Source organism: Nomascus leucogenys, chromosome 12 (genome assembly GCF_006542625.1).
Source record: "Nomascus leucogenys isolate Asia chromosome 12, Asia_NLE_v1, whole genome shotgun sequence".
NCBI lineage: Eukaryota > Metazoa > Chordata > Mammalia > Primates > Hylobatidae > Nomascus > Nomascus leucogenys.
The window spans coordinates 41,624,018-41,648,798 of NC_044392.1; the positions used below are offsets into that span (position 1 = coordinate 41,624,018).

The 24,781-nt window shown below is 51.3% G+C and overlaps 1 protein-coding gene and 1 non-coding gene across 2 annotated transcripts; both read left to right on the forward strand.

The window, feature by feature from the left end:
* The first annotated feature begins 3,996 nt into the window (after positions 1-3,996).
* Positions 3,997-18,379, forward strand: VSIG8 (V-set and immunoglobulin domain containing 8). Its single transcript, XM_030823639.1, has 9 exons — positions 3,997-4,190; positions 7,978-8,057; positions 10,095-10,208; positions 12,965-13,143; positions 13,586-13,787; positions 13,911-14,132; positions 15,227-15,346; positions 15,788-15,986; positions 16,860-18,379. Exons 1-9 carry the CDS (start codon positions 3,997-3,999, stop codon positions 17,131-17,133), a joined length of 1,584 nt encoding a protein of 527 aa, XP_030679499.1. The 3' UTR covers positions 17,134-18,379.
* A 1,538-nt stretch (positions 18,380-19,917) lies between these two features.
* Positions 19,918-19,984, forward strand: LOC115837796. Its single transcript, XR_004032846.1, has one exon. It is a non-coding gene; the product is annotated as a small nucleolar RNA SNORD64 (small nucleolar RNA).
* Positions 19,985-24,781: the final 4,797 nt, after the last annotated feature.

The following is a 24,781-nucleotide window of genomic DNA, read 5'->3' on the forward strand; positions in this document are numbered from 1 at the left end:
ACACCGAGAGCCCTCCACTCCCCACCCTGCCAGTCCTGCACTCCCCACCCTGCCAGTCCAGTCCCCTCACCCAAGCTGTGCCCCTCCTGTGGCTGGGATCTCCTCAGTCCACCTCACTCCCATAGGTGGGGCTCCCAAGCCATTTTCATCTGTTTTTAACTTGTCTCACTTTGCCCCAAACTATACTTTAATCATTCATTCACTTATTCAGATACTGACTGAGTGCCTACCACATGCCAGGTACATTCCAGGCACCCACTGAGCACAACAGACCTTGCTGCCCCCTCAGAAGCCGCTCATTTATGCCGGTCTGCTCCTGTTTTCTCCCCTGAGCTGGTCTTGTACCTTTGGAATCATCTCTGCCTTTTTGGCCTCTCACCTGGTTGTCAGGTGCCCCTTTGGGGCTGGACTGCTAGCTTCTAGGGATGGAGCCATGTCCCCTGTTTTTGTATGCCTAGGGGAAAGGGCTTTCCTCCAGCTGCTGTGACAATGAGGTCCCTCTCTACCTCTGGGGATGGATTCATCTCTCAAATCCAGAGCCCAGTCTTGCCTTCCTTGATGGGCCCTGCACTAGAGGAGGTGAGGAATCTGCTGGGTGCGTCCTGGATGTTTACAACTCCAGGTTACGAGGGCCTCAGGCAAGAGTCCTCTTTTCATAGGGCCCAGGGAGAGTCAGTAAGCTGTTTCCTGTGCTTCCTTTTCCTCAGGACAGCCACAGCTTCCCCAGGCGCCTTCTCCACCTTTCCCACCAGGAAAGATTGTTGCCCCGCCCAACCAACTGGGAAAGAGGCTTTCTCACCGTCCCTGCTTGGCACCCCTAACTGCAACCCTCCTTCCTAGGGAAGCTGATGCCTTCCTCCCTAGGGGTCTTGGGAAGATGTGGTACCCAGCCTCGGATGGGAGAGAAGACATGGCAATGCCACTGAGGATTCTGGGACTCATCTGCAGTTGGGGCACTGGCAAAGGTTCTCTCTGAGTATCACCTGTTGCTTAGCTGATGCCTGCAGGGACCAGGGAACAAGGCTTTGCCTAGTTCAGGAGACACTCTTTCCCAGGAAAGCTAGAAAGAGCCTGGGTGCTTAAGAGTTTGCCTAGGCTCACACCTAAGTCATCCATCTCAGGGCTGGAAAAAATGGGCCACTGTGGAGAAAGGATTGAGGAGAAAGGAGGTTCCACACCCACTGCTAACTTCTGAGCCCACTTAGACAAAAATGGGCCAGCACCACAGGTTGAAAGTAAAGCCAGCATTTGACCAGAGCTACTGCTGGTGAAAATGTAGGTCTTTGGGTCTGGGAAGATCCCAAAGCCTTACTAAAAGTGAGTGAGACTGCCTTGACTGGGCCTGGACACAGGGGCAGTTATAGGTTACATGAATAAAGGCCTGGCTTTGGAGAAGAGAGAATATAGCCACTTCTGAGCAAGTGAAGATGGTTTGGGAGAGAATCTCAGGGCTTTGCACCAGGGTTGACCCTTTCACTCTCATCAGGAGTTCTCCATCTTGGCATTGGCCCATGAAGTGGAAGAGAGGTTCAGTTTCTTCTCTTGGGATTCCTAAGAAGTCACACCCAGGCTTTCATGGGCTCCAGAACTAGTCTGAACAAGTAAGAATCTAGTTCTAAGATGTGTGACACTCTTGAGAGCCAGGCAGGCAGTTGGGATCTGAGGCCAGTCAACTACATCTGGGCAGTCTTTTATAAACCCTCTATCAATCTCACTCAGAAATGGCAGTGGGGATAATTACAGAGAAATCTCCCAGTGTTAAGTGGGGGCTGGTGGGGTTAGGCTGCATGATAGTAGTGGCAGACTCAGCAGGACACTGTGTGAGCTGAGCCTGCAGACTAAGGCTAGGGCCTGGAGACAAAGAGAAAATGGGCATTCTTTTGAGGACTCTACTGGGTTCCTAGGCTCAGTCTTGCTGCTAGAGGTTGGACCTTCAGTGGAGGTGCTTTCTGCTGAGGAGGTTTAAGCTTTCCCCTTCTCATGCTCAAAGGCGGAGATGGTGAGCTCTGTGTACTCCTCTAAGCCACTGAATCAACACAGGGCTGTGTGAGAGGCTGTAAGAGATAAGTAGGAAGTGCAGTTTGCTGCATCATCTTTGTTAATATAAAGCCTTTTTTCTTAATTGCCAGCACTATTATTGACATTGTTATATGGGCATCTGATCTTTTCATATCTACTTTTACATTATTTTACGTATAAAGGTACATATTAACTTCCCGTGGACTTCCCAGCCCCCTGTCTTCTGCCTTGGGGGTCTTCCAGCCCTTATAATGTCAGACTGAACTAGTCCACTCTAGAGAATCCAGGGGTTGGGCTCCCTTCTGGGGCACTGAGTCAGATCTGCAGGCAGCTGCCTCCCAGGCACGTGCCTCCTGGCTCCTGGCTGGGCCCTGTGTCCTACCTGCCCACATGTGCCTGTTGTGGGTTGGAGGCAGTCTCAGTAATTTTGCATCTGCTGCAGAAGCAGCTCCAGCTGGATGTGACACAGCAGCTGCCCTGGTAGCTAAGCCATGCTGTCCCTGACTCAGTGGGGTGCTGGGATGTCCTTTACTACCCCTGAAAGCCTCAGCACCCCCACCTGTGACTTGAGTCACAGCTGGACATTACTTGGTCTCAGTAAAAGCATTTGGATTAGGCTTGGATGAAAGGGGCTGAGAGAGTTCAAAGACAGACAGGGCTTTCAGGGTGAGGACGGGTGGCCATGATTTAGGTAATTGTGGAAGGAGATGCTGGAACCTCAGACAAGAAGTCTGGATTTGTGGGCTGTGGAGACTCAGGGACAGTGAGCTCCTCACTCTATCTCTCACTCTCTCTCCTCCTAACTGCTGCTTCTGCAAAGAGTAGGAGCCTGGCGGAGAACTGTGGAAGAAGCAGATGGCTCACTGCAGACCACAGGTCTCTTCCCCTCCTGGGCTGCTGCCTATGGCAACCTGCCTCCTCTACCAGACTCTGAGATATGTCAGGGGAAATCATGCCCAGGTTACCTGGAACGTCCTCATTTCCGACACTGCTGAGTTATTCTTGAGTTATTCTTGATTTGTCTGGCTTTAACTAGCTCAGACCTTCCTTCTGTCCTGGCCCCAAACCTCACATCCCTCCCAGTTGGGACATTCTCCTTGAGGTGCAAGCTCCGTGTTTCTTTTTGCATTCTCACCCATGTCCTCTTAAGAAAGGGGTAGTCATCATCTCAATACCTTTTGATGACTTTGAGGCTGGACAGGAGCAGCGTTGAGATTTTAGAGGGCTTTCTCAGAAGACACCCAGAAAGAAGAGTCAGAAGGGGGTGAATGGAAGTGGGGAGCAGAAGGGCTGGGCCTGGAAGAGCCTGTCCAGAGCCAATGAGTTTTCTGCATGGTCCCTGGGAAAGACTGTCCCTGGGTAGTGGGGATGGACACCAAATCTTAGAATCTCAAAGCAGAAAGGGACCCCAAAGACCCTCTGATGCTCAAATATCCTTTGTAAACTCTAGTCAAATGGTTGGACAATCTGAGCTTGTACATCCTGAGAGACAGGGCGCTCACTACCTCAAAAGGCAACCCAAACCATCTCAGATTCGCCCTGATGCCCAGAAGTTTCTTAATATTGAGTCAATATGTCTTCCTGTGTATCCAATGTGTGGACCGAGTTCTGCTCTTTGGGACCACACAAGGCAGGGCCAGGCTCCTTTTACATGACATTTCTTCAGATATCTCCTACCCTGGCTGCTGTGCAGCCTGACTTTGAGGGGAAGTTCCTGTCATTCTAGAAACACAGGGCTCTTCTGAGCATTTCAGGGAGGGGAGGAAACTGGGAGAAGTGGGGAATCTTCAACTTTATCCCTTGGGCTGGGCCTGCTGCTCTCCTGCCAGGTAATACTTCCGCTGTCGCTGCAGCCCTAGCAGGGCTCTGTTGCCTCTGAGCCCCACCCCTGTGGCACCACCTTCCCCTTGACTCCTTCTATCCCAGTGTCCAGGCAACAGGAAACAAACACAGAGGGCAGAGCAAGGATTGGTCAGGATGGACTTAGTGAGAAAGGCTCTGAACGAGACACACACCAGCTGCAGCTTCGTACTGACGCCTGCCAGCTCCTACACACCTTCCTGCAACTGCCAGTGGGACAAAGCAGGCCTGGGGCCACCCTGCAGGTCGAGGGGGACCACAGTTCCGCTCTGTGGATACGTGTTTGGGGAATCCAGATGGCAAAATCAAAGGCAAGTTTTATTTCTACAAATTAAAAGGTCAAAGTCCCATTGGACCTGTGGATTAATTCATCACAAAGTTTCTCTCCCCATAAACAGACAGACTCATGGTTCAGGACGATCAATTTTAGTTGCTTAATCCACCCGATGGCCTGGCTCTGATCCCACTGAGGTGCTCTGGTGTTCTGGGTAGAAGGTCCCAAGGGGCTCCGTTCTCAAGGATCTTCCTTCCTCAGTTAAAAAATAATCATTGGCTGTCACTCCTGGCTTTGCTCTTCTCAGTCCATGTCTGGCAGGGACCTGGCTTACTTACCAAGCCCAGAAATATTCCCCTGGCCCCCTCTCTCCACCCCCTACTCTTTTCTCTGGCACGCCGTTGTTAGTTATCCTTCAGATCTCGGCTTAAACATCATTGCCACTAGCTCAGGGGCCTTGCGCGTATTACTGCGGCTTATCACATTGTGGGCCAGAAGCTATTTCCCTATCAGATGGGGTGCTCTGTAAGGATAGAGACTGAGTCTCCTTAATTGCCATTTCCCCAGGGCCTAGCATAAAGCCCGGCTGTTTGCTGAATGAATGAAGGTTCTGCAGGATGTGGTTGATCTTGGAGAGGTGAGGATACCTTTATCTTCAAAGTCTCTTCATTCTTCCTCAGATCTGTCATCAGGAAATCACATACCCTTTACAAGCGATTTCTTCTTGCCTCCACTCATTCTCTTGCTAACAGTTCAGTTGGTGGCATTCAATTGTCTCCCTTTGCTCTTGTGCTTTGTTGATGTAGTGACAACTCCAGCCACTCCTTTAATTGATGGGGACTATGTGTGTGCTGCTTGCTCTTCTGAGTCTGTCAGCTTCAGGACATTGCTTAATGGGAGAGATGTGGGCATATCCAGGCTCCTCCTAGAATCCCGCTTCTTCTGAAGTGTACCAGTCAGAACCACTGAGGTTTGGGAAACCTGAGCAGGGGCTTGGGGAGTCCCTATGTCACCTGTGTTCACGGCTCTTCCCTGCCAGCTTTGATTTGAGCCTTAGTCTCGAACCCAACCCACACCCTCAAACTTAACCCCACATGTCGATCTCATGCCTCTCTGTAACGAGAACCCAATGTTGTCCCATCACCACCCATGCAACCTCTGAGCCCCCTGCCCTTCTCATGCAACCATGGCCTCACCTGGCAGACCTCCACCTCCAAATCGTCACTGAAAGCTGGGTGGACAGACAGCAGCTGCAAGGCTCCTTGGCTTCTCTGTGACTCTTTGCCTATCCATTGTCACAGCTTCTGCTCCCAGAGTCTTACCTCAGAGGTTTCCTCTGCAGGACAACTCCTCCCTGGGTGCTGCAGGGAGAGCCCTGGGCTACATGGGGACTTGGGAGAGAGAGCTGAGGAGCTTGCTGACTGTGTGGGGAGGAGTTTAGAAAGAGTCAAATTGCAGTGCCAGCCAAGGCAGGGGCTGTGGAGAGCTTGATTGAGCCTGAGCCCAGGAAGTCTGGCGGCCACTGAGAGGGGTTGGGGTGGGCAAGTCCAGGCAGGGGAGGGCAGGGCTTAGAGGAGTGGGGTGGAGTTGCCATGAAAGGGACTTTGGAGGAAGAATAGGCTTTGGAGGAAGAGTAGGCAGCCCAAGCCCTCTGCCTGTCCTTCCCAGAAAGGTTCTGGGGCTGGGCTGCACTTCATCCAGGAAGCAATCTGTGGCCTTCTCTGAGTTTTTGTCCAGCCTCTTCCTACCTCCTGTATCTCCCTGTTTACTCCTTTCTAGGCCTGTCTTTGATTTTCTGTTATTGTCTTAGAATAGAAGCAAATACCAGTCAAACCAGGGCCATTCTTCCCTGGAGAGTCATGGATTTCTTAGGAAAAAGCAAGGGGCCCTTTCAGAAATTTGTGTTGGTTCCCAGCTCGTGGCCTGGGCCCTCTGCCTCCTCTGTCTCCCTCTGAGTCTCTGGAGGGGCCATTTAGACCATGTGTCTTTCTGTCTGCCTCTGTCCCAATCTGTGTCTTTGCCCCTTAACTCATCACTATCTCTCCCAATCTCTTTCTTCTCTCTCTCTGAGGTCACAGGGGGAACCCCAGTAGTCTCCTGGACCAGACCTTTATAAAACCTGAAAAGGAAGTGGGTGGGGAAATGAGATGTTTGGGGTGGAGAGTGGTTGGGGAAAAATGAGAGGGAGGAGTTGGGGTAGGGGTCTTCCTAGGAGTGGGGCCCTCTTCCACTGCTGAGGATAAGGCCCAGAGACTTACACGGACTGTGAGCTGGTCCCAGAGGGAGGGGACTGTGGGACTGCGACATATGCTTTGGAAACTATGCTGACACCCCAGTGCCTTCACCCCATCCACAGCCTCTCCACCGCTGCCCTCACCGAAAATCCTGCAGGGCTCTGGGTATAGGGCTGGAAGGCTCACGGCTTCTTTTATAGGACTCAAATTGCAAGGAGGTAGCAATTAAGCCTCAGAGGGTCAAGGGGGAACAACAATGGCACTCTGCCCTTTCAGGCTTTGAAAGACCCCCCATGTGGTGCCCCATAAAGCGGCTATTCTAGGAGCATGTAGGCCCTCAGTTTCTCCCAACTCCCATCTCCTAAGGACTCCAAATCCAGACCAGCCCTCCTCCCCACTCAGTAAGACTCCCTCTGATGGACCCCATCTTCTAGTTTGGTTTGGTGTCAGAGCCCCACTCATTGTCAGTAGCTTCCTGCGTCTCCTCCCCAGATGTTTTTCCTGGAGCTTGGCCAGGTGGTGAGCTTTAGTAGTGGAGCAGGACTTCAGAGGGTCCATTCTCTATGGGATTTAGTTGCCTCATACCCCTTAGATGGGCTCGTGTACATTTGGCTTCCTCCTCCAAGTCTTGGGACCCCAATCAAGATGTGCCACTAGTAGTCTCCCCACACTAAGGGCTGAAAATTCTAGCCAAACCTGGATTTAGCAGATGGAGGCTGAAGTCTTTCTATATTAGAAATAAAACCTCATCTTTGATCCCTATCAACTCCCGCTGTTTACGTGTCTTTAAACCATGTTCCAGACCTAACCACAGCTTATTTCAACGTGAATCTCAAACTTAGTTCTAACCCAATTATGACCCCAATACTAAATCAATCTAAACCCAGCCTTTGATTTAGCCTTAACTGTATTCCCAGGCAGAGCTGTAAATGAAACTAAAACTCTATTCCTTATCGTAACACAAATCCCAGCCATAAACCCGAACCTCAATTCTAGCTGTATTTCTAACCCTAATCCCAACCTCAAATCTGACCTCAACCTCATTCATAATTCAACTAACCCCAAACTTAACCCCAGCTCTAACATTAGCCCACATCCAGAACCCAATTAAATCCCAAGCCTGCACTGTAGTTTAGTGGAACCACAACCTTACTGCTTTCTCCTCAATCTCTCTATTCGTGGTCTGACCTGTTTTCCCTCCCACTCACCCTGACCTTCCATGGTTCTTGTTCGTGAGTGGGTCTAGTAATCCACAGGATCACCAAGACCATTTTTTGGACCTCTCTGGACTGACACCCTGGGTACCTGGGTATCCCAGCTTAGGCACCAGCTGCATTGGCTGAATCCCCATGTTTCTCCAGGCCTCTGTTTCCCCATCTGTAAAATGGGGATAATGATCCCTGCTCTTCAAAGGGAGCAGGACAATCCCATAAACCTAAAAATAAATAAGGAAATAAAGATATTCATTGTGTACATCTGGTAGGTCTCAGAGCGCCCTGTTATTGTTGGGAGTTCGGGTGCAAGGGCTTGGAATGCAGAGACGCGTGGACTCCTTATGTTTCCTTAATGTTCTGTCTTATTTTTCCCCAGAGGGGTGGGCCCTGGCAGCATCCCTGAGCCCCATAACTCTCCCCAACACTCTTCCTCCTCTGCCCTTTCTGTGCCCCATGGTAGGGATGGGGGCAGTCCCTGACTCCTTTGAGGGAGTTGAGCTATTGAATGGGGTCACTCATGTCCTGACTCCCACCATGGAGTCCAGCGAGGCACATGCCTATTCTGTCCCCCTTAGACAAGCCAACAAGGGGGGCCCTTCACTTGCTCCCCATGCCTACCAGGACCCTCCCCACCCCAGCACCAACTTACCCAGAACTGTGCTGGTTTAGTCAGCCTGATGACCAGTCCAGGTTATGAGGGTCCTTGGTCTCAAGGACCCAGTTAATACTGGGACTGCATTAACCCTCAAGACCTGGCTACTCTTCCTGGGCAGAGAAGCCAGGACACCAAGCGATCCCTCAAGAAGTTCACTCAGAGGGGCTTAGCCATCCTCACAGAGACACCCTGACACAGACATCCTGCCTCCCTCCCACAGACATTGCTGGGGGGTGCACACGCTTACAGAGGCACCCCCTTCCCTGGTCCTCTTGGCACTGTTCTCTCCAACACTCCCTCACTAGCCCATCAGTCACCTTACTCCTACCACACACCCTGGATCCCCCATAGCACCCCTGCTCCCAGGGGTCCCCTACGCTTGGGGATGGCCTTGAGTCAGGTATGGGTGTGGAGGACAGTTCCTGAGGGGACAGCCAGGAGGAGACTCTGTTCCTGCACACACCCCTTCTCTCCTCTTTCAGCTCAGGAGGCATGAGTCCCTTTGAAAGGCCTGAAGCCTGGGGAAAGGTGGGCTGGACACTCCTGGGGAACCCTATGCCCTGGGATCAGGATTAACTCTTCAGGGCCTGGCCACTCTTTCTCCCAAGCCTGGCTTCTCCTTCCTCTTCCCCACTTCCCCCAGGGAAGGAGGCAGCAAATGAATGGTGAGGGGAGCCCTTGGAAGCTGTAAATGAGGTGACTGTTGTCACCCTGAGGATGTGGCCAGGAGGAAGTGAAGTTTAACAGGTGCCTAATTACAAGTCCCGCTGGCTGTCCTGTGCCACTCTTAAGACAGGGAAGAGCTTGGGTAAGGGCTGGGTAATGCCCGGGTAGGCTACCCTGTCACCCCGCTAATTAGGGTTCCTGGGACTCCTCCCCAAGGCGGGGACCAGGCCCCCTCCCTCCCATAGAAATAACTCCAGCTGCTGCCCAGCTGGGCACTCATTGCACCTTCCTGCCACCCCAGGCAGTGTCTGGGCCCTCAGCTCCCCCTCCCTCCACCCACCCCCTCACACCCACCACTACAACCCCACGGGATACCCAGCCCAGGCGGAGGAAACACCGAGCCTAGAGACATGGGAGTTGGAGGAGCATTCCACCTTCTACTCGTGTGCCTGAGCCCAGGTACGGGGCTGGGCAGGGGGCATGGATAGCCAGCATGAGGCCAGGTGGGCAAGAAAGGGGCAGTGAGGGCCCACAGTGGAGCCTGGGGCTGCCTGAGTTGCCTGGCAGGGTGCTGCCCACCCTTGCCCTGCTGCAGCCGGGTGTGGGTATTGCCAGGGGACCTTTCCCCAGGAGACCCTGTGCCTGATGTTCAGGGTGTGTGTCTGTGGTGCGGAGGTCTTTGAGTGGATCTTTATGTGTCCCCTGTCGGGCTCACACGTGTGTGCAGGTGCCCTGCAAGCTCGTGCTATGACTAGGAGGAGAGGGATTGATTGCTCTGCAGGAGCTGGAGATGGGGTAGGAGAGAGGTAAGCACGGGCATTGGGTGAGGGCTCAGGAGGAGCTTGGGAAGGATCAATTTTCATCAGACTGTGTGCTATTCGCAGCGCTACTCCTTCTCTCCCAAGGCCAGGGCCAAGGGGCAGGGAAGTCACTTGCCTTGAAAGGGCAAGAGACTAAGGCTGGTGTAAGTCTGAGTGGTTGCTTCCATCATGGCCAGTGAGAGCTCAGGCCTGAGACCTCAGCCCTGGGCCCCCTGTGCTATGAGAGGGCAGTGCCCCACTCCAGGATGAGGCCTGAGGGAGGCAGGGATGGCAACTCCAGAGACTTCTCACCCCACCAGGACAGGTCCACAGGGCAGGGCTCAAGTTTGGACATTGTGGCTTCCTGCCCAGGTTGGGGCAAGTTCCACCAAGGGGCATTCTATGCCGACATCACTGGAAAGGGCTCCGAGTCCCTCTTGCAGTCCGGATTTGGGATGAAGGGGCATGAGGGAGGAATTTGGGAAGGTGGGGTGACATTTTCAGCCTTTGTGTGAGCCTGAATGTGTATGTGAGAGTGTGGGTGCGTGCGCCTGTGTGGGAATGATGACATTTCTGGCAGGATAGCTGCAGCCCCTCTCTGTCTGATGAGAGCAGGGCTGGCAGAGTCCACTCGGGAGGCTCCAGCTGTGCTGTGGGGACCTGGACTTCCCCCTGTGTGGTGTGTCAATGGGTGTGTGAGGACAACTCAGCGCTGGCTGCATTAACACATCAATACCCTCAGCTGGAGCCGCCATTTCTCCCCTCCCTTACCTCCAGAGGGAGGGCCAGAAGTTCTGGAAGCACCTTGAAGATTCAGAAAGAATTTACAAGCAGAGAGTAGGCACCACTATTGAGATGAGACCCCGTAAAGCGTGGCCAGCTTCTGGTGCTTTTGGGGGGCAAAGAATCACCACTGTCCTCTTCCTTGGAGAGCCCATGTGATTCCTCCATTCCTGTCTCTCCTCAAGTCTCCCATCCAGCTCTCTCTTCCACTTTGCCTTTCTTCCCTCTCTCCAGCCTCTCCTCTCACATTCCCTGTAGTACTTCTTTAGTGCTACAGCAAGAGGAATCAAGGCGAGACATTAGGGACAACTTTCCAAGGAGAGGGAGGGATGCGGAAAGGCTGGAACCCTTGGGAGGAGGTTGAGAAGACTTCTAAGGAGATAGAAAAGCTGGGTGAGGCTCCCTGGTCTGGGACAATTGAAGAAGCTCTCAGCCTGGTGCAGGCTGGAGGTGCTTTTTCTGCAGCCTGTGGCTCCTTCCCAAGCCCCTCTCCCTGAATGCTTACCCTTCTGCCTGGCAGGCTCCTATGGCATGGAGAGAGTCCTTCCTGTGTGGGTGCTTCCAGCGGTGCTTCTCCAGGGTGGAGCCTCTGCTCTCAGCCGAGTTCTGGCTCATTCCTGGCTTGCCTTGAGCAGCCTCAGGATCTGGCAGATGGCAGCAGGATCCTTATCTCAGGAATGAGCTGTCGTTCTCTTGGCCTGGAGCTGGAAGAGACATCGCTAGGTCCCGTTAGAGCCCCAGCAGTCAGCCTGCCTGCTCTGGGTCACCTTGGAGTCTAGCTGGGTTATGACAGAGCTGATGGCCCAGCCAGTGTTCTTAGGGGGGAAGTTCAGCGATCCCTGAGCTGTTGAGGGTGTTGAAAGGGCCCTTGCTGGCCTCTCTGGAGCCAGGCTAAGCCTTCCTGGCAGGGCTTCCATGGATATGTCTGGTCTTGAATGAACACATAGAGGGACTATATGAACACACGGTGGGTGTGTCTTTTGAATTAATATGTTCTGTGTTTGTGTGCAGATTGTGTCTGTGTCTGAATGAATCTAATAGTGTCTGTGTGTGTAGGAAGGTGGGGCCACATAGGTATGTATCTGCATTTTGAAGCCTTGTAAGAGTGGGCCACGTGTCGATTTGTTTGCCTGTGATGGTGTAATTGTGTGTGTGCATGTGTGAGATCTCTATGTGTAAATGTGGTCCTGAGCCACAGAATGATAGAACAGAATGATTGCTGAGACCTGGGGCTGTGACTCCAGAAGACATATTGACTCAAAAAAGAACGCAGACGGAGAGTGTGTGAGGCCTGGTGAGGGGCCTGCAGAGGCAGGGTTGCTGGAGACTGGGAGGTGGAGTGCAGAGTGTCCAGGGTGGGGCCCTGGCTACGCCCCCCGGTCTTATCCCTCTCTAGGTCCAACCGGTTGGGGATAGGCCTGCCTGGGGCTTAAGGGTAGGGAGGGACAAGAGCTCAGTCCCGAGCTCCTGGGTCCTGGGATCCCAGCTCCTCACCCAGGATTGCCTCCCACTGACTCAGTGGCAGGAGGGGCCTCACTGGAAGCCAGCTTGTGGGGGCGGCTGCATGCGAGCCACACAATCACACAAGAGGAAACACACACAGTACACAATGCTGTGTAGTCAAGAAAGACTCACAATGTCCCACAGATACCTGTGGCCATAGTCCTAGGCACACACCGTCACTCACTATCACACACGAACACAGCCAGGCTCCTGGTCACAGCTGTCCACTGTCATGCACAAGCACACACTGTCACTTTTAAGCACTTACATAGCTCACATGGTCACACATCACTGTACAAAACCACACAGAGGCATACAGCCACAGACACACACTGTCATACACAGACACACATAGACACACTTAGTCTTCGGCTTCTCAGGCTGGAGAGGAGTCCCAGAAGCCATTGTAACCACCCTGCTGCCTCTGGACAGTAGGACTTCACTCAGCCCAGACAGAGCCCAGATAGGTGACATTTAATCAGCCAGGCTCTTCCATCAGAGCATTTAACAACTCTGTGTGTACCACATGCCTTCACACACACACACACACACACACACACACAAACACATCCACATTATCATATAAATATATAAGCAGACACACTACATGGTCATGTACATGACTATCCTCACAGTACACATAAGCAGCCACAAATACTCATAAGCATACAATGTACATATGTGTACATATTCATGTGTGCCTACACATAATCATATATACATACAAGCATACATAACAGCTACATATATAGCAGCTATATGTATAGCTGTTATATGCCTATAACAATTCATGCACACACACATACACACCCACTAAGAGCAGCCCTCCTTTTTATGAAAGCACTGCTGACCTCTGGGTGCCGTGGACAGAGAATATGAAGGGAAAGGCTGACACTGACTCCTCCTGAAGCCCTGCTTCTGCTCCTACCACCCCATCTTCTCTGCCCTCCCCCTAGCACTGCTGTCTGCTGTGCGGATCAACGGGGATGGACAGGAGGTCCTGTACCTGGCAGAAGGTGATAATGTGAGGCTGGGCTGCCCCTACGTCCTGGACCCTGAGGACTATGGTCCCAATGGGCTGGACATCGAGTGGATGCAGGTCAACTCAGACCCCGCCCACCACCGAGAGAATGTGGTGAGTGCTGGGCACAGGGATCTCCTTCCTCTAGGCTTCATGATGTCTACCTGTTGGACAGCCGACATCCCAAAGAGAGAAGACTGACTTTGAACCTTCCCCAAGGCCTTTCAGGGAATGAGGCAATGGGGATGAGAGCTCTGCAATTGTGAATTAAGCTAGCCAGTCAGTCTACCTCCTCCCATCGCATTCTAAAGGGAAGATAAGGTGTAGTCTTTGCCTTCAAAAAGTTCCCAGTCTGACCATGTATTTTTCCAAGTGCTTGATCTCACCTCATCTCACCAGTTCTGTAAGAGGTCAGTGGCTCAGGCATCATTATTCTCATTTTTTCAGCTGAGAAAAGAGTCTCAGAGAAGTTCAGTGAATTGCCCAAAGCAGCCAACCCACATGGCCCTCCTTGGCTCTGCCTGTTTCACCACCTGTTTTCCTCTCCTCTTCACAGTTCCTTAGTTACCAGGACAAGAGGATCAACCATGGCAACCTTCCCCATCTGCAGCAGAGGGTCCGCTTTGCAGCCTCAGACCCAAGCCAGTATGATGCCTCCATCAACCTCATGAACCTGCAGGTATCTGACACAGCCACTTATGAGTGCCGGGTGAAGAAGACCACCATGGCCACCCGGAAGGTCATTGTCACTGTCCAAGGTATGGCCAGACTCCTCTGAGCTCCTCTCCCCCTGGCTTAAGAGCCAAGGGCAGCTTGGCCACTTTGAGCCTGGCTCTGTCTCTTGGCTGGGCCCTGGCTTACAATTGTCTGCCTCCTTGCAGCACGACCTGCAGTGCCCATGTGCTGGACAGAGGGCCACATGACATATGGCAACGATGTGGTGCTGAAGTGCTATGCCAATGGGGGCTCCCAGCCCCTCTCCTACAAGTGGGCCAAGATCAGTGGGCACCATTACCCCTATCGAGCTGGGTCTTACACCTCCCAGCACAGCTACCACTCAGAGCTGTCCTACCAGGAGTCCTTCCACAGCTCCATAAACCAAGGTGACAGGGCCCTGGGCGAGGGCAGTGGGGGGTGAGTGGAAGATCAGGGACTCTGGGACCTGTTGGGGTTTCCTTGGGTTATCAGTGCCATCAAATCAAACCTGGAACCCCTGTGGGAGACCCTCCCTCTGTGCCTGCCCCAGCAGCTGCTATTTTTTTTTTTTTGAGACAGAGTTTTGCTCTTGTTGCCCAAGCTGGAGGGCAATGGCATGATCTCGGCTCACTACAACCTCTGCCTCCCAGGTTCAAGCGATTCTCCTGCCTCAGCCTCCTGAGTAGCTGGGATTACAGGCATGCGCCGCCACACCCGGCTAATTTTTTGTATTTTTAGTAGAAACAGGGTTTCACCATGTTAGCCAGGCTGGTCTCAAACTCCTGACCTTAGGCGATCCACCCGCCTTGGCCTCCCAAAGCGCTAGGATTACAGGCGTGAGCCACTGTGCCTGGCCCAGCAGCTGCTATTGAGAGCAGATGATAAGGCAAATGTGGAGAGTCAATCAAAAGTACTATGGTGAATTTGGAGGGAGCCTGGTCTCAGACAGAGCTGGGCTTGAATCCTGGCTGGGACACTGACTGGCTCCAAGTCTAAGGCAAGTGGCTTACCCTCCCTGTGCCTTAATTTCTTCATATATGGAAAGGGAATACTAATATATACCTTTCATGGGCATGCAAGGATTAAATGGGGGAGGTGTGTAAAGCTCCTAGTACATAAAGAAGCTGAAAATATTCAGTCAAACAAAGAATAATAGAGCTAGGAGGGACCTTAGAGTTCCTCTTCCCCTGGCTTCTCCTGTCCTCACTGTACAAAGGAGACCAAGGCTCAGAGAGGGTACATATTTCCCTAAGGTCACAGAGTGAATTAATGGTGTCTCTGTCTTGCTGCTGGGAGAGAGGTCCTTTCTTGCATCTCTTTCACAGCAGGGGGAAGGTGACTCACCTGGAGAGTGGAGTGTGTGTGTGTGTGTGTGTGTGTGTGTACACACATGCATAAGCCTTCCCTTCTTCTGGAGTGGGTGTCCCATCCCCCACCCCACAGGGACTGAGGTTGGGGTGGGAGCTCTCAGAGACCAGGCCTCTCTCCACTTCACTTTCAGGCCTGAACAATGGGGACCTGGTGTTGAAGGATATCTCCAGAGCAGATGATGGGCTGTATCAGTGCACAGTGGCCAACAACGTGGGCTACAGTGTTTGTGTGGTGGAGGTGAAGGTCTCAGGTAGGTGCAGCAGTCTTGAGAGCTGGGTGGTTGGGAGGGTTGAACTGGAGGAGGCTGAGCTCTGGTTTGGAGCTTCAGCTGCTTCTGCCTTTCCACTGTCTTCCAGTTGCCAGTGGGGGCTCCCAGCCCCTCTCCTACAAGTGGGCCAAGATCAGTGGGTACAATTACCCCTATTGAACTTGGTGTTACCTCGCCCAGCACAGCTTCCACTCTGAGCTCTAGAGCCCAGAGCAGCTGGAAGCCCTGGGAGAAGCATGCTGACACAAGGGGTTAACTTGCATCTCCCCATATCTTCCCCACTGGGTGTTCCAGGGCTAAGAGACCCCCTGGGTCCCTCTCCCTCTTTCCCACTAACCCCTGACCTGGCACCTCCTGGTGCTGGTCCCTCAGGCACCTGCCAGGCTGTGAGAAAGCCTGACCTGCCTCCACTTCTCTCCACAGACTCCCGGCGTATAGGCATGATCATCGGCGCCGTCCTGGGCTCTCTGCTCGCGCTTGGCTGCCTGGCCGTAGGCATCTGGGGGCTCGTCTGCTGCTGCTGCGGGGGCTCCGGGGCTGGCGGCGCCCGCGGTGCCTTCGGCTACAGCAACGGCGGCAGGGTCGGCGGAGGGGCCTGCGGCGACTTGGCTAGTGAGATCAGGTAAAACCTGATGCATGCTGCATGCTGCTGTGCGGCAGGGAACCGGCGCCCTGCCCACCTCACTCCTGCCTGCCACCGGCCGGCTGGGCCCCCCACCCCAACCCTGCCCGCCATCGCCACGGAGTGCTGGGACTGCGGCATGTCGACCTGCCACCCAACGCATGGCTTTCCCCTCCCCTGCCACCCCAGTCTTCACCTCTGCTCCCTGCCTTCCATTTCCCTCCTGCCTACGCACCTGTCTGTCTTGTCTAGACTGTAAGCTCCTGGAGGGCAGGGCCTATGTTTTTTCACGTTTCCCGTGTACTGCGCCGGTGAGAACTCTGACATGATTGTTTAAGAAGAGCTAATAATAAGAATAGTGCTAATAACTTATATTAGAAGCAAACTAGAAATAAAAATAGAACAAGTCTAGTAGTGCTAATGATTGCAATGCCTCGGGGATGGAGGGAAAGATGGAGAAGACTGAGCGGCAGGAGGTGAGAGAGAGAGATTGCTCGTGCAAGGTCAGGGTTAGCTAAGGAAAGAAGAAGAGGAAAAACAGCTCCTTCTGGATCTCTATTAGAGGCGGTCGGCCTGCGAAACATCAGAAAGGGATTGAAGGGGCCTGGAGAGGGCTGTCTGCGGGGCTGTCCAGATACGCGTGGACAAGCCCTGTCTGAAGGATGGGGATGCTGGCCCCGGGACCGCTGCAGGGTCGCCGGCCCAGGAAGGGTCACAAAGGAGAGTAGGTCGAGGCCGAGGGAGAAAGACGAGGGCAGGTGGAGGGAGGCGCGGGAGACAAGAGGTTGCCAAGAGCCCCCGGCTCTGCCCAGGCCGTGCCCACGCCGCGCCGCGGAGCAGCCCGCTCACCCGCCCGCCTGTTGTTTTCCACAGAGAGGACGCCGTGGCGCCCGGGTGCAAGGCCAGCGGGCGCGGCAGCCGCGTCACTCACCTCCTGGGGTACCCGACGCAGAACGTCAGCCGCTCCCTGCGCCGCAAGTACGCGCCTCCGCCCTGCGGTGGCCCCGAGGACTTGGCCCTGGCGCCCTGCACCGCCGTCGCCGCCTGCGAAGCGGGCCCCTCCCCGGTCTACGTCAAGGTCAAGAGCGCGGAGCCGGCAGACTGCGCCGAGGGGCCGGTGCAGTGCAAGAACGGCCTCTTGGTGTGAGCGCGCGCGCCGGGCCGGGCTGCGCCCCAGCCGGGAGGAGGGCGTGGGGCTCTCTGTCCGCAGCTGGGGACACGTCGGGGCTGGGGTCGACCTCGCTCTCCCCAGGCTGCCGGGCGGCTGGGGGTGAAGGCATTTCCCTAAGGAAGTGCGTAGGGAGGCAGAGCCTCCTCCCCAAAAGTGGGAAGGGGCGGGCGAGGGCGGAGGAAGGCGATCCTGAACCTTCTCCGCACCCCCGGGACCGAAGGCTTGGGGGAGAGGGAGGGAGGAGGAGGCTGGTGTCCTAGAGCGGCTGAGGCCGGAGGCCTGGTGTCCCCAGCCTAAGCAGAGGGCCCCGGGGGCCGGGTGGGTGGGGGTCTGTCTGGACGAATTGTTCTGTGTGTGAGGTCTGAGCTCTGAGGCAGCAGTGTTAGCACAATAAAGAAACATTGAGACGTGAGTCCGAAATGGCTGTCCGCGTTCCACGGAGGTTGGGCACGGGGTGGCGAGCCCTGCCCAGGGCCGGGAGGGTTGCTTCTGTCGCTCGCTTCGACCCCGCCCCCTCTCCTCCCTCCTTCTGCTTAGATCCCTGGCAGTCAGAGCTGGAAGGGGCCATCCAGGGCTACTCCTTTGAACAACACACAAAGTGCAGATAAAAGGAAAACAAAGGCAAAAAGAATTAGCTCAGAATATCTATGACCGTAAAATAAACTGAGGAACTGACAAAGTGCAATACACTTGCCATTTCTAAATATTCAAAGTTTTCACGTCAAGATTTTCTATTGAGAATAATGTGCTGTGAAGGTCTAGGGAGTCTTTGTATGTTGTTGAAAGCTAAAAGGAAACTAATCTTTGGAGCACAGAAGGCACAGGCATCCGGTGAGACAGAAACAAGGACATGTGAAAAGAAGACTACCATCTCTTATATTAAAAAAACTAAGTGCCACAGTTTTAGGGTGCTGGGTGAAGTGCAGGAAGGAGGGGGAATAATATTTATGTAGCATATATTATGGAACTCGGAGAGTATGGTAAATCCCTTCACCTAGATGCTGCTGGTGTTTTAGAACAATTATTTTTGTGGTCCTTTTTTTTTTTTCACTTGTCTGCAGTTGGTCAACTTGTGCAGAGCCCATTCTGCAGGAGATGTTTGAGAAATACCAAGTGAATGAATGCGGCAGCATTACTTTATGCTAGAAAAAAAGTTTTTAGATATTTTACAGTTACTGCCTTATGATGGAATATTCTGTGGTGACAATCTAGGCCTTTCTGAGATCCAGCTCCACGCTCTTACACCCTGAAGTAGTCAGCCACTCCTGGATAGGGATTAATTGAGCTATATAGTATTTACCGGCACTTGTTTTGTTAAACACCTTGTCATGATATTTACAATGTATTTTGGGGGATGTTTTAGTCATTTTTGGTTCAAAAGTGGAAATCAATAAGCACTGTTTTTGTTAATAGGCGCGAGATGTCCTCTCTTGTTTAGTGAGATGGGGAGTGCTTAATTGAAGAGTAATGTTTGAGATAAAGTTCCAAGGATATATTTGCTAAGCAAACAGTAAGTAAAGTGGGCAGTGTTATAGATGTTCCTTTGTTGATAAAGGGACCAGGTGGTCACACAGCAAGGAGGGGGATGCAGACAAGTAGACAAGCTCTACTAATCCTTCTTTGTTCGACGTCATCTCTGTTGGGCATTGGAATCTACTTTGCTAATGCAATGCCCACTTGCCTATAATTTAAGAATTTCTAATATGGAATAGAAATGATTAATAGGAGAAGATTGGCTGGATTAATTTCCTGTGCTGAGCAAAATTAAACTTAAAAAAAAAAACCAGTTAGGTCCATCCTAAATGCCCAAGATTTAAGAAGGAACCTCATAGTTCAACTGGGTATTTGATGAATGTGAATGATTTTGTATTTGATGAGCTGATGAGGACAACATAGTGATGCAGAGAGGTAGGTGTTTGTACATCTGAATTGTTTGGGCTGTCTGTTTCTCATTTTATATGTAATTTATTTGTATTTAAAGAGTTCATTTTATGTTAGATTATTTGTGCTTTGGTAGCAAAAATATATTTGAAAGGGTAAGTTCCTGAAATCAGCAGTTTCATGTCTGCTAGGAGACATGTATCAGGAAAAGTAGTGTGGGTTCTATTATTTCCATGCTACAACTTGGATGGTGTTACCTTACCACTTTGGTCCCTTGTTTCAGGGATGTTAGAACTTAGCTTAGACCTTCCTCAGAATCCTTTTGGACTTTGTGTTTCATTTGTTTGGCCTGCCTTGATTTTATTTGGTCATCCTTCTTGATTCTTTCATACTATTTGTTTACACTTAACTCTGGAATATTTTGGTGGTTGTTTTCCATGTACTCTAGGTCTTTAAATTGGTTTATAATGAATTATTGAGGAGAATAGCAAGTTGTTGCCATTATATCTGTCTGTAGTAACATTAGAATATTTCCATTTCAATTTGTTGGGCAATTTGCTTGTGGAAATATAAGATGTTATATTTAGTTCTACCAAAACCAGGATCTCAATATTATTCTTTTGGCAGGTTGCTGCTTGTGTGTGTGTGTGTGTGTGTGTGTGTGTGTGTGTGTCTGTCTGTCTCTCTGTCTTTGATTTTTTTCCTTCATATTTTCCCCTTAATTCGGTGTCAGTCAATACTGTTGCTGTTTCACATCCATTGTCACATAAAACTAGTCATCTCATTCTCCCAGGCCCCCTGTCCTTGGGAAGGGACGTGCACTCTGCAGGTATTAGTGGTTTTACATAGCTGCATGAGTTGCTGGGAAAGGCCTTGGCTGAATTTATAATGAGCTGTGTTTACTGAGCATTATGAAGTAAAGTTCAATATGATTACTCTGAAGTCTGGCCGAAAAAAATCCTACTCCTTCACTATACAGATAGGGAAACTGAGGCCCCTCAGGCTGGACTTTAAATCCCCAATCCTACTTTTCAATTTTATTCTAGAAGGTCAGATGAGAGGAAACATGGCTGTGTCATGGATGACCTCTAAATGATCCCTGACCATTCTTAGCATCCTTCTTTCTCTTCCCCTCATTGACCTAATCCTGACTTCTTTTATCTCTTTCAGATGTATGCCTTCTTTCTTAATAGCCAGGAAGTGTTTCAGAGTCATACTCTCTGGTGTAGAAAGACCTTCAAGGCCAACTAACCCAGCTCCCCCTTTTGGTGGGAAGGGGATTGGCATTTATTGAGCACCTATTAAGTGTTAGGTGCTTTTCGATTTTTTGTCTTATTTATTCCTTACTTTAGTCCTATGAGGTTGTGTATTATCCCCATTATACAGATGAATAAACTGAGGCTCAGAGGGATTAGGTTTCTTGACCAAGACAACAAAGATAATAAAGATAATTCAGGATTTGATCTAGGCATGTTTGATTCCAGGACAGCAGGCTGTTTCTCTGGTATTTGAATTCCTTCTATAGCATTCCTGACAAAAGGTATGCAACCTCTTCTTGACAACCTCCAATGGCAGCTCACTACCTTCCAAGGCAGGCCACTTGGCCTCTGACTGTCAATATTCAACAGAACATTTCTGTGGAACCCGGTTTTTGTCCCCATATAGCTTTTATCCCTTGATCCAAGTTCCACTCTTAGGGACCCCAGAGCATTGTATTTCTAATTCAGCTGCCTCTAGTGGACAAAGTGGTTGCACTCCATGCAGGATGGCTGCAACAGGGACACACTGGACACTTGTCTGGTCTAGTTGGTAGGAGGTGTTCAGAAGAGCACAGTACTTCAAGGTCACTTCGTTCTACTTTCCTTTCCCCAGCTGCCTGCTTGTTGAGAGCCCAGCCTCTTTCTTCTCTCTTTGACTCTTTTCTCTTGAGGAGAAGCTAGTCTTCCTCATTTTTCCTGCTCCTATTCTAGGGCCACAGGAGGTGTGGGGTGTGCATGGGCCTCAAAGTGTCTTTAGGAAGCCCCTAAACACTTCTTAGTAACACATAACTAGGAAACCCTCAAGATGCCTTGGGTATTTGCAAAGGGGTGATGGCATTGCCAGCTCTGCTTTTATAGAGCTTGCTGGGAGATGTGAGAGATAGTAATGAGGCAAAAGGAACCAGAGACAACTGTCTTGGGGGTGGGAAGGTAGGGATTTCTTGGGAATGGGAAGGGTTATAGGGAAAGGATGTTAAATAAGGAGGAGAGCAGAGAACTCCAGGAGCCATCCATCCCTCATTTATTTGGTCATATTTATGAGCACCTGTAAGACGACTTGTCATAGATGAAGAGATCTTCGGCAGGGCACTGTGCCTGGCATACTTTTGCCCTAAGGCAGGGGATGGTATAGGACGACTTGGGGAGGGTGCTCCCAGTCTGAGGAGCCTCCAGCTTAGCTTCCTGAAAGGTGCTGAGGGACAGAGGCAGCCAGCTGGCTGTGCAGGTTGTTGAATGATATAATCTTCCCCATTCCAGGAGCAAGGGAGCCATGATCAGACTTGGCCTCCATTTGGGGGGTGGGACCAGTGAGGCACTGGCAAGAAAGGCTCACTAAAAAGCAGCAAGAGAGATTTTAGAGAGACTCTGAGAACAGCTTCCTGTTAAGGTGAATCAACAGGGAAGGTAGAGAGTTCCTAAATCCAATGCTGAGAGATCACAGTCGTCACTGTACTTACCACCCCAGGAGAACGACGGAGGGAAGTTTCTGTTTGAACAGTTTTGTTTCAGGGATGCCTTGGTGTTTTTTGTTCATTTCTCCTGCATGAAACCTTGTTCAGTGCTGGAGGAGAACACTTGTGGTGACATTTGTTCAACAGTAGCTTTGGGAGTAGGGTGTAGGGTGGGGTAGGGACTGGGAAGCCCTGATTTGTAGCCTTTGTGATTTCTATGATGTCAATGCTTCCACTATGGCTGAATTCAAGCTACCAACATGATGTGACTGGCATGGAATTGGGAGAAATGTTTAGTAGCACATAATTGTATAGTATTTCCATGATACAGATACAATGGAGGAAGTAAATAACTTTAAGAGCTTAGGTAATAGTGAACTGTAGTAAAGTCATCAGGAAGTGGTGAAGTTGAGTACTTATCACCTTTGTTTTAATATAATTTAATTATAAATGCATGTAATTTACTTTTTAATAATGGCTGCATTTAACAACTGGCTTGGGAAGGTTAGGTGGACCATGTCACCCCAGGCAAGCAGAACGCTGGGCACACAAGTGTTGCCTCAAGAATGGAAATCTCAAGTACATCTTGATTTTTCTCTATTTTTCTAGAGAGATGCAAACAGCACAAAGTTATGCTACTTCTATTAAATACTACATACATTGTCTTCATCCTACTTCCTAATTCCACCTTTTCCATCTCTCCCCTGCCTTGCTGGAGCTGAATTCTGGTTCCTCAGGTCACTGAAAAATTATTGAGAGAATTTATATCCCCTTGGTTCCAGGTTACCCTTTCGGTAGCCATCAGAAACCTGCGTTGGCATCCACAGAATTTGCATACATGTGTCTCCCAGGGCATCCAGCCATGGGAAATCTATTCAAGAGATGCCTGTGAGTCCTCATTGTCTCAGTTCCTTCTCTGACTCTCTCCCCAGGCTCTAGGAAGTCATCCTCTAGTCATCTTCTCTTAAGCCCCTAATTCCCAAGACCATGAGTCATATGGAGTCCCAAGGAATTTTCTTCTGTGTGCTCTCTTTTTTTTTTGAGATGGAGTCTCGCTCTGTCGCCCAGGCTGGAGTGCAGTGGCGCAATCTTGGCTCACTGCAAGCTCCGCCTCCCAGGTTCACGCCATTCTCCTGCCTCAGCCTTCCGAGTAGCTGGGACTACAGGCGCCTGCCACCACGCCCGGCTAGTTTTTTGTATTTTTAGTAGAGACGGGGTTTCACCGTGTTAGCCAGGATGGTCTCGATCTCCTGACCTCGTGATCCGCCCGCCTCGGCCTCCTAAAGTGCTGGGATTACAGGCGTGAGCCACCACGCCGGCCCATGTGCTCCTTTTTGAGTAACTATTACCATGCATGCTGCTCAATTACATTTCAGCTACTCTAGGCCCAGTCAGACTGTGGTGACGCTGGGGAGGGGTTAATAATAATAATTATTATTATTTTGCCTCACTGGGGACAAGGAAGTTTTGGGAATTACCCAATCATGATCCTTCCAGAGTTACAAAAACAACTTCACTCCTATGGGTTTAGGTTGGGGCCTGCCTGGAGGCAGGGGACTGAATCTGTAGCCCTGTCCACTAAGCTGCCCAGGGAGTCTCCTCATGGCTCATTTCCCTGATTTGGTGGGAACCTGGGAAACCCCTGCTCTGGAGTTAACAGTTAACATTCTGGAGTTAACTCAATGTTTATTCAGCCCATCTGGAGTAACCATTTTATTTATTCCTGGTGTATGGAAACAAAACTGATTCCATTCAGTTCTTTGTAGTCAGGTTGGGAAGAATGCGCAGCAGAGGGGTGCGTGGAGGACATGGGAACTTGCAGACAAGGTGGGGATAGTGGCTGCTTTGGGGAATCTGGAGGAGCTGGGCGTGGTCATTGTGCCTGCCGGTGGGGAGTGGACAGGATGGCCTTCTGCCACCCCTCTGTGGCCATTGCCCTCCCCAGTCTTCTTAGATGCATTTCAGCAGGATGGGCAGGATGGGACACTGAGCACCAAGGAGGAGACTGAAGCCTTGACAAAGGCAGGAAATTGAGCAGAGGGGGATGGGATGAAACTGCTGATCGCATTGTCACAGAGGCTGAGTTTGAGGTGATAGCAGACTCCTGTGTAGGTTTCTTGAGGAATTAAAGAAGGGAGGAGGAAGAAAACTTGTAATACATGTTTGTGAGTTAGCCATGTTCCCATCTGCAAAGAAAAAAAGCTTCAGTTTTGGAACCAGACAGATGTGGATTTATAGTTATTTAATAAGCTTCCAAAGCTTCAGTTTCTTTGTCTGTAAAATGGAATAGTAATAGGGCTGTTTTGTGTGACAGGTATATTACAGAGCCTGGAACATACGGCTCAGCAAATGGTTGATCTTCAACCCTCCACATCCCTAGAAAGTAATTTCATCTCCCACAAGAGGACAGGCCTGGAGGCACGGATCTAACCACAGAGAGGTCAACGGCAGAGGCTGGGGGAGTGGGAGGTCCACAGGGAGGGGGACGGAGCACAAAGAATGAAGCCTTGGGATTGAATTTGGAGATGGCTCACCATCTGGGGGAAAGAGGCAAGGAGTCCAGAAAGCCACCAGTAGAGAAGGAGGAGAACCACAACTTGCCTCTGAGTCCTGGAATCCACATGCAGGTGTGAATATTGGCAAGAATCCTCATTAGTAATAATAATCCTAATGATAACAGGAAGCACCTGAAACACAAGCTCGGCAGGGTCCCAGAGTCAGTCTGGGGATAAGCTGCCAGAACCCTCAAGGTGGCCCCCCTGGGCCAGGGTGTGCCCTCCTGTGCCCTTTCCCATCTGCCTGCCCTCAGTTCCTGGCACTCGGGCCCCTGGCGGTCTCCCTCTGGGCCCAGGGCTCACTGTGGTGCCGTCTGTAGCCCTGACTTTGACAACCCCTCCCAGGTGGAGGGTCCCTCCTGAAAAGTTGCCACACAGCTTTCCCAGAGCCCAGGAGGGACCTTCCTGGCAGGTGTGTGGGTGGGAGGGCACATAGATTTTCTTCACCGTTTTTGGGAGAATTCATTCAGCCTTGGAA

Bases quoted from the DNA above. Each gene is read 5' to 3' on its own strand.
- VSIG8 (XM_030823639.1), top strand. From the start codon at position 3,997: ATGGACTTAGTGAGAAAGGCTCTGAACGAGACACACACCAGCTGCAGC. The intron at 13,144-13,585 runs GTGAGTGCTGGG...TCCTCTTCACAG, and splicing joins CCCACCACCGAGAGAATGTG to TTCCTTAGTTACCAGGACAA. The intron at 15,987-16,859 runs GTAAAACCTGAT...TGTTTTCCACAG, and splicing joins GACTTGGCTAGTGAGATCAG to AGAGGACGCCGTGGCGCCCG.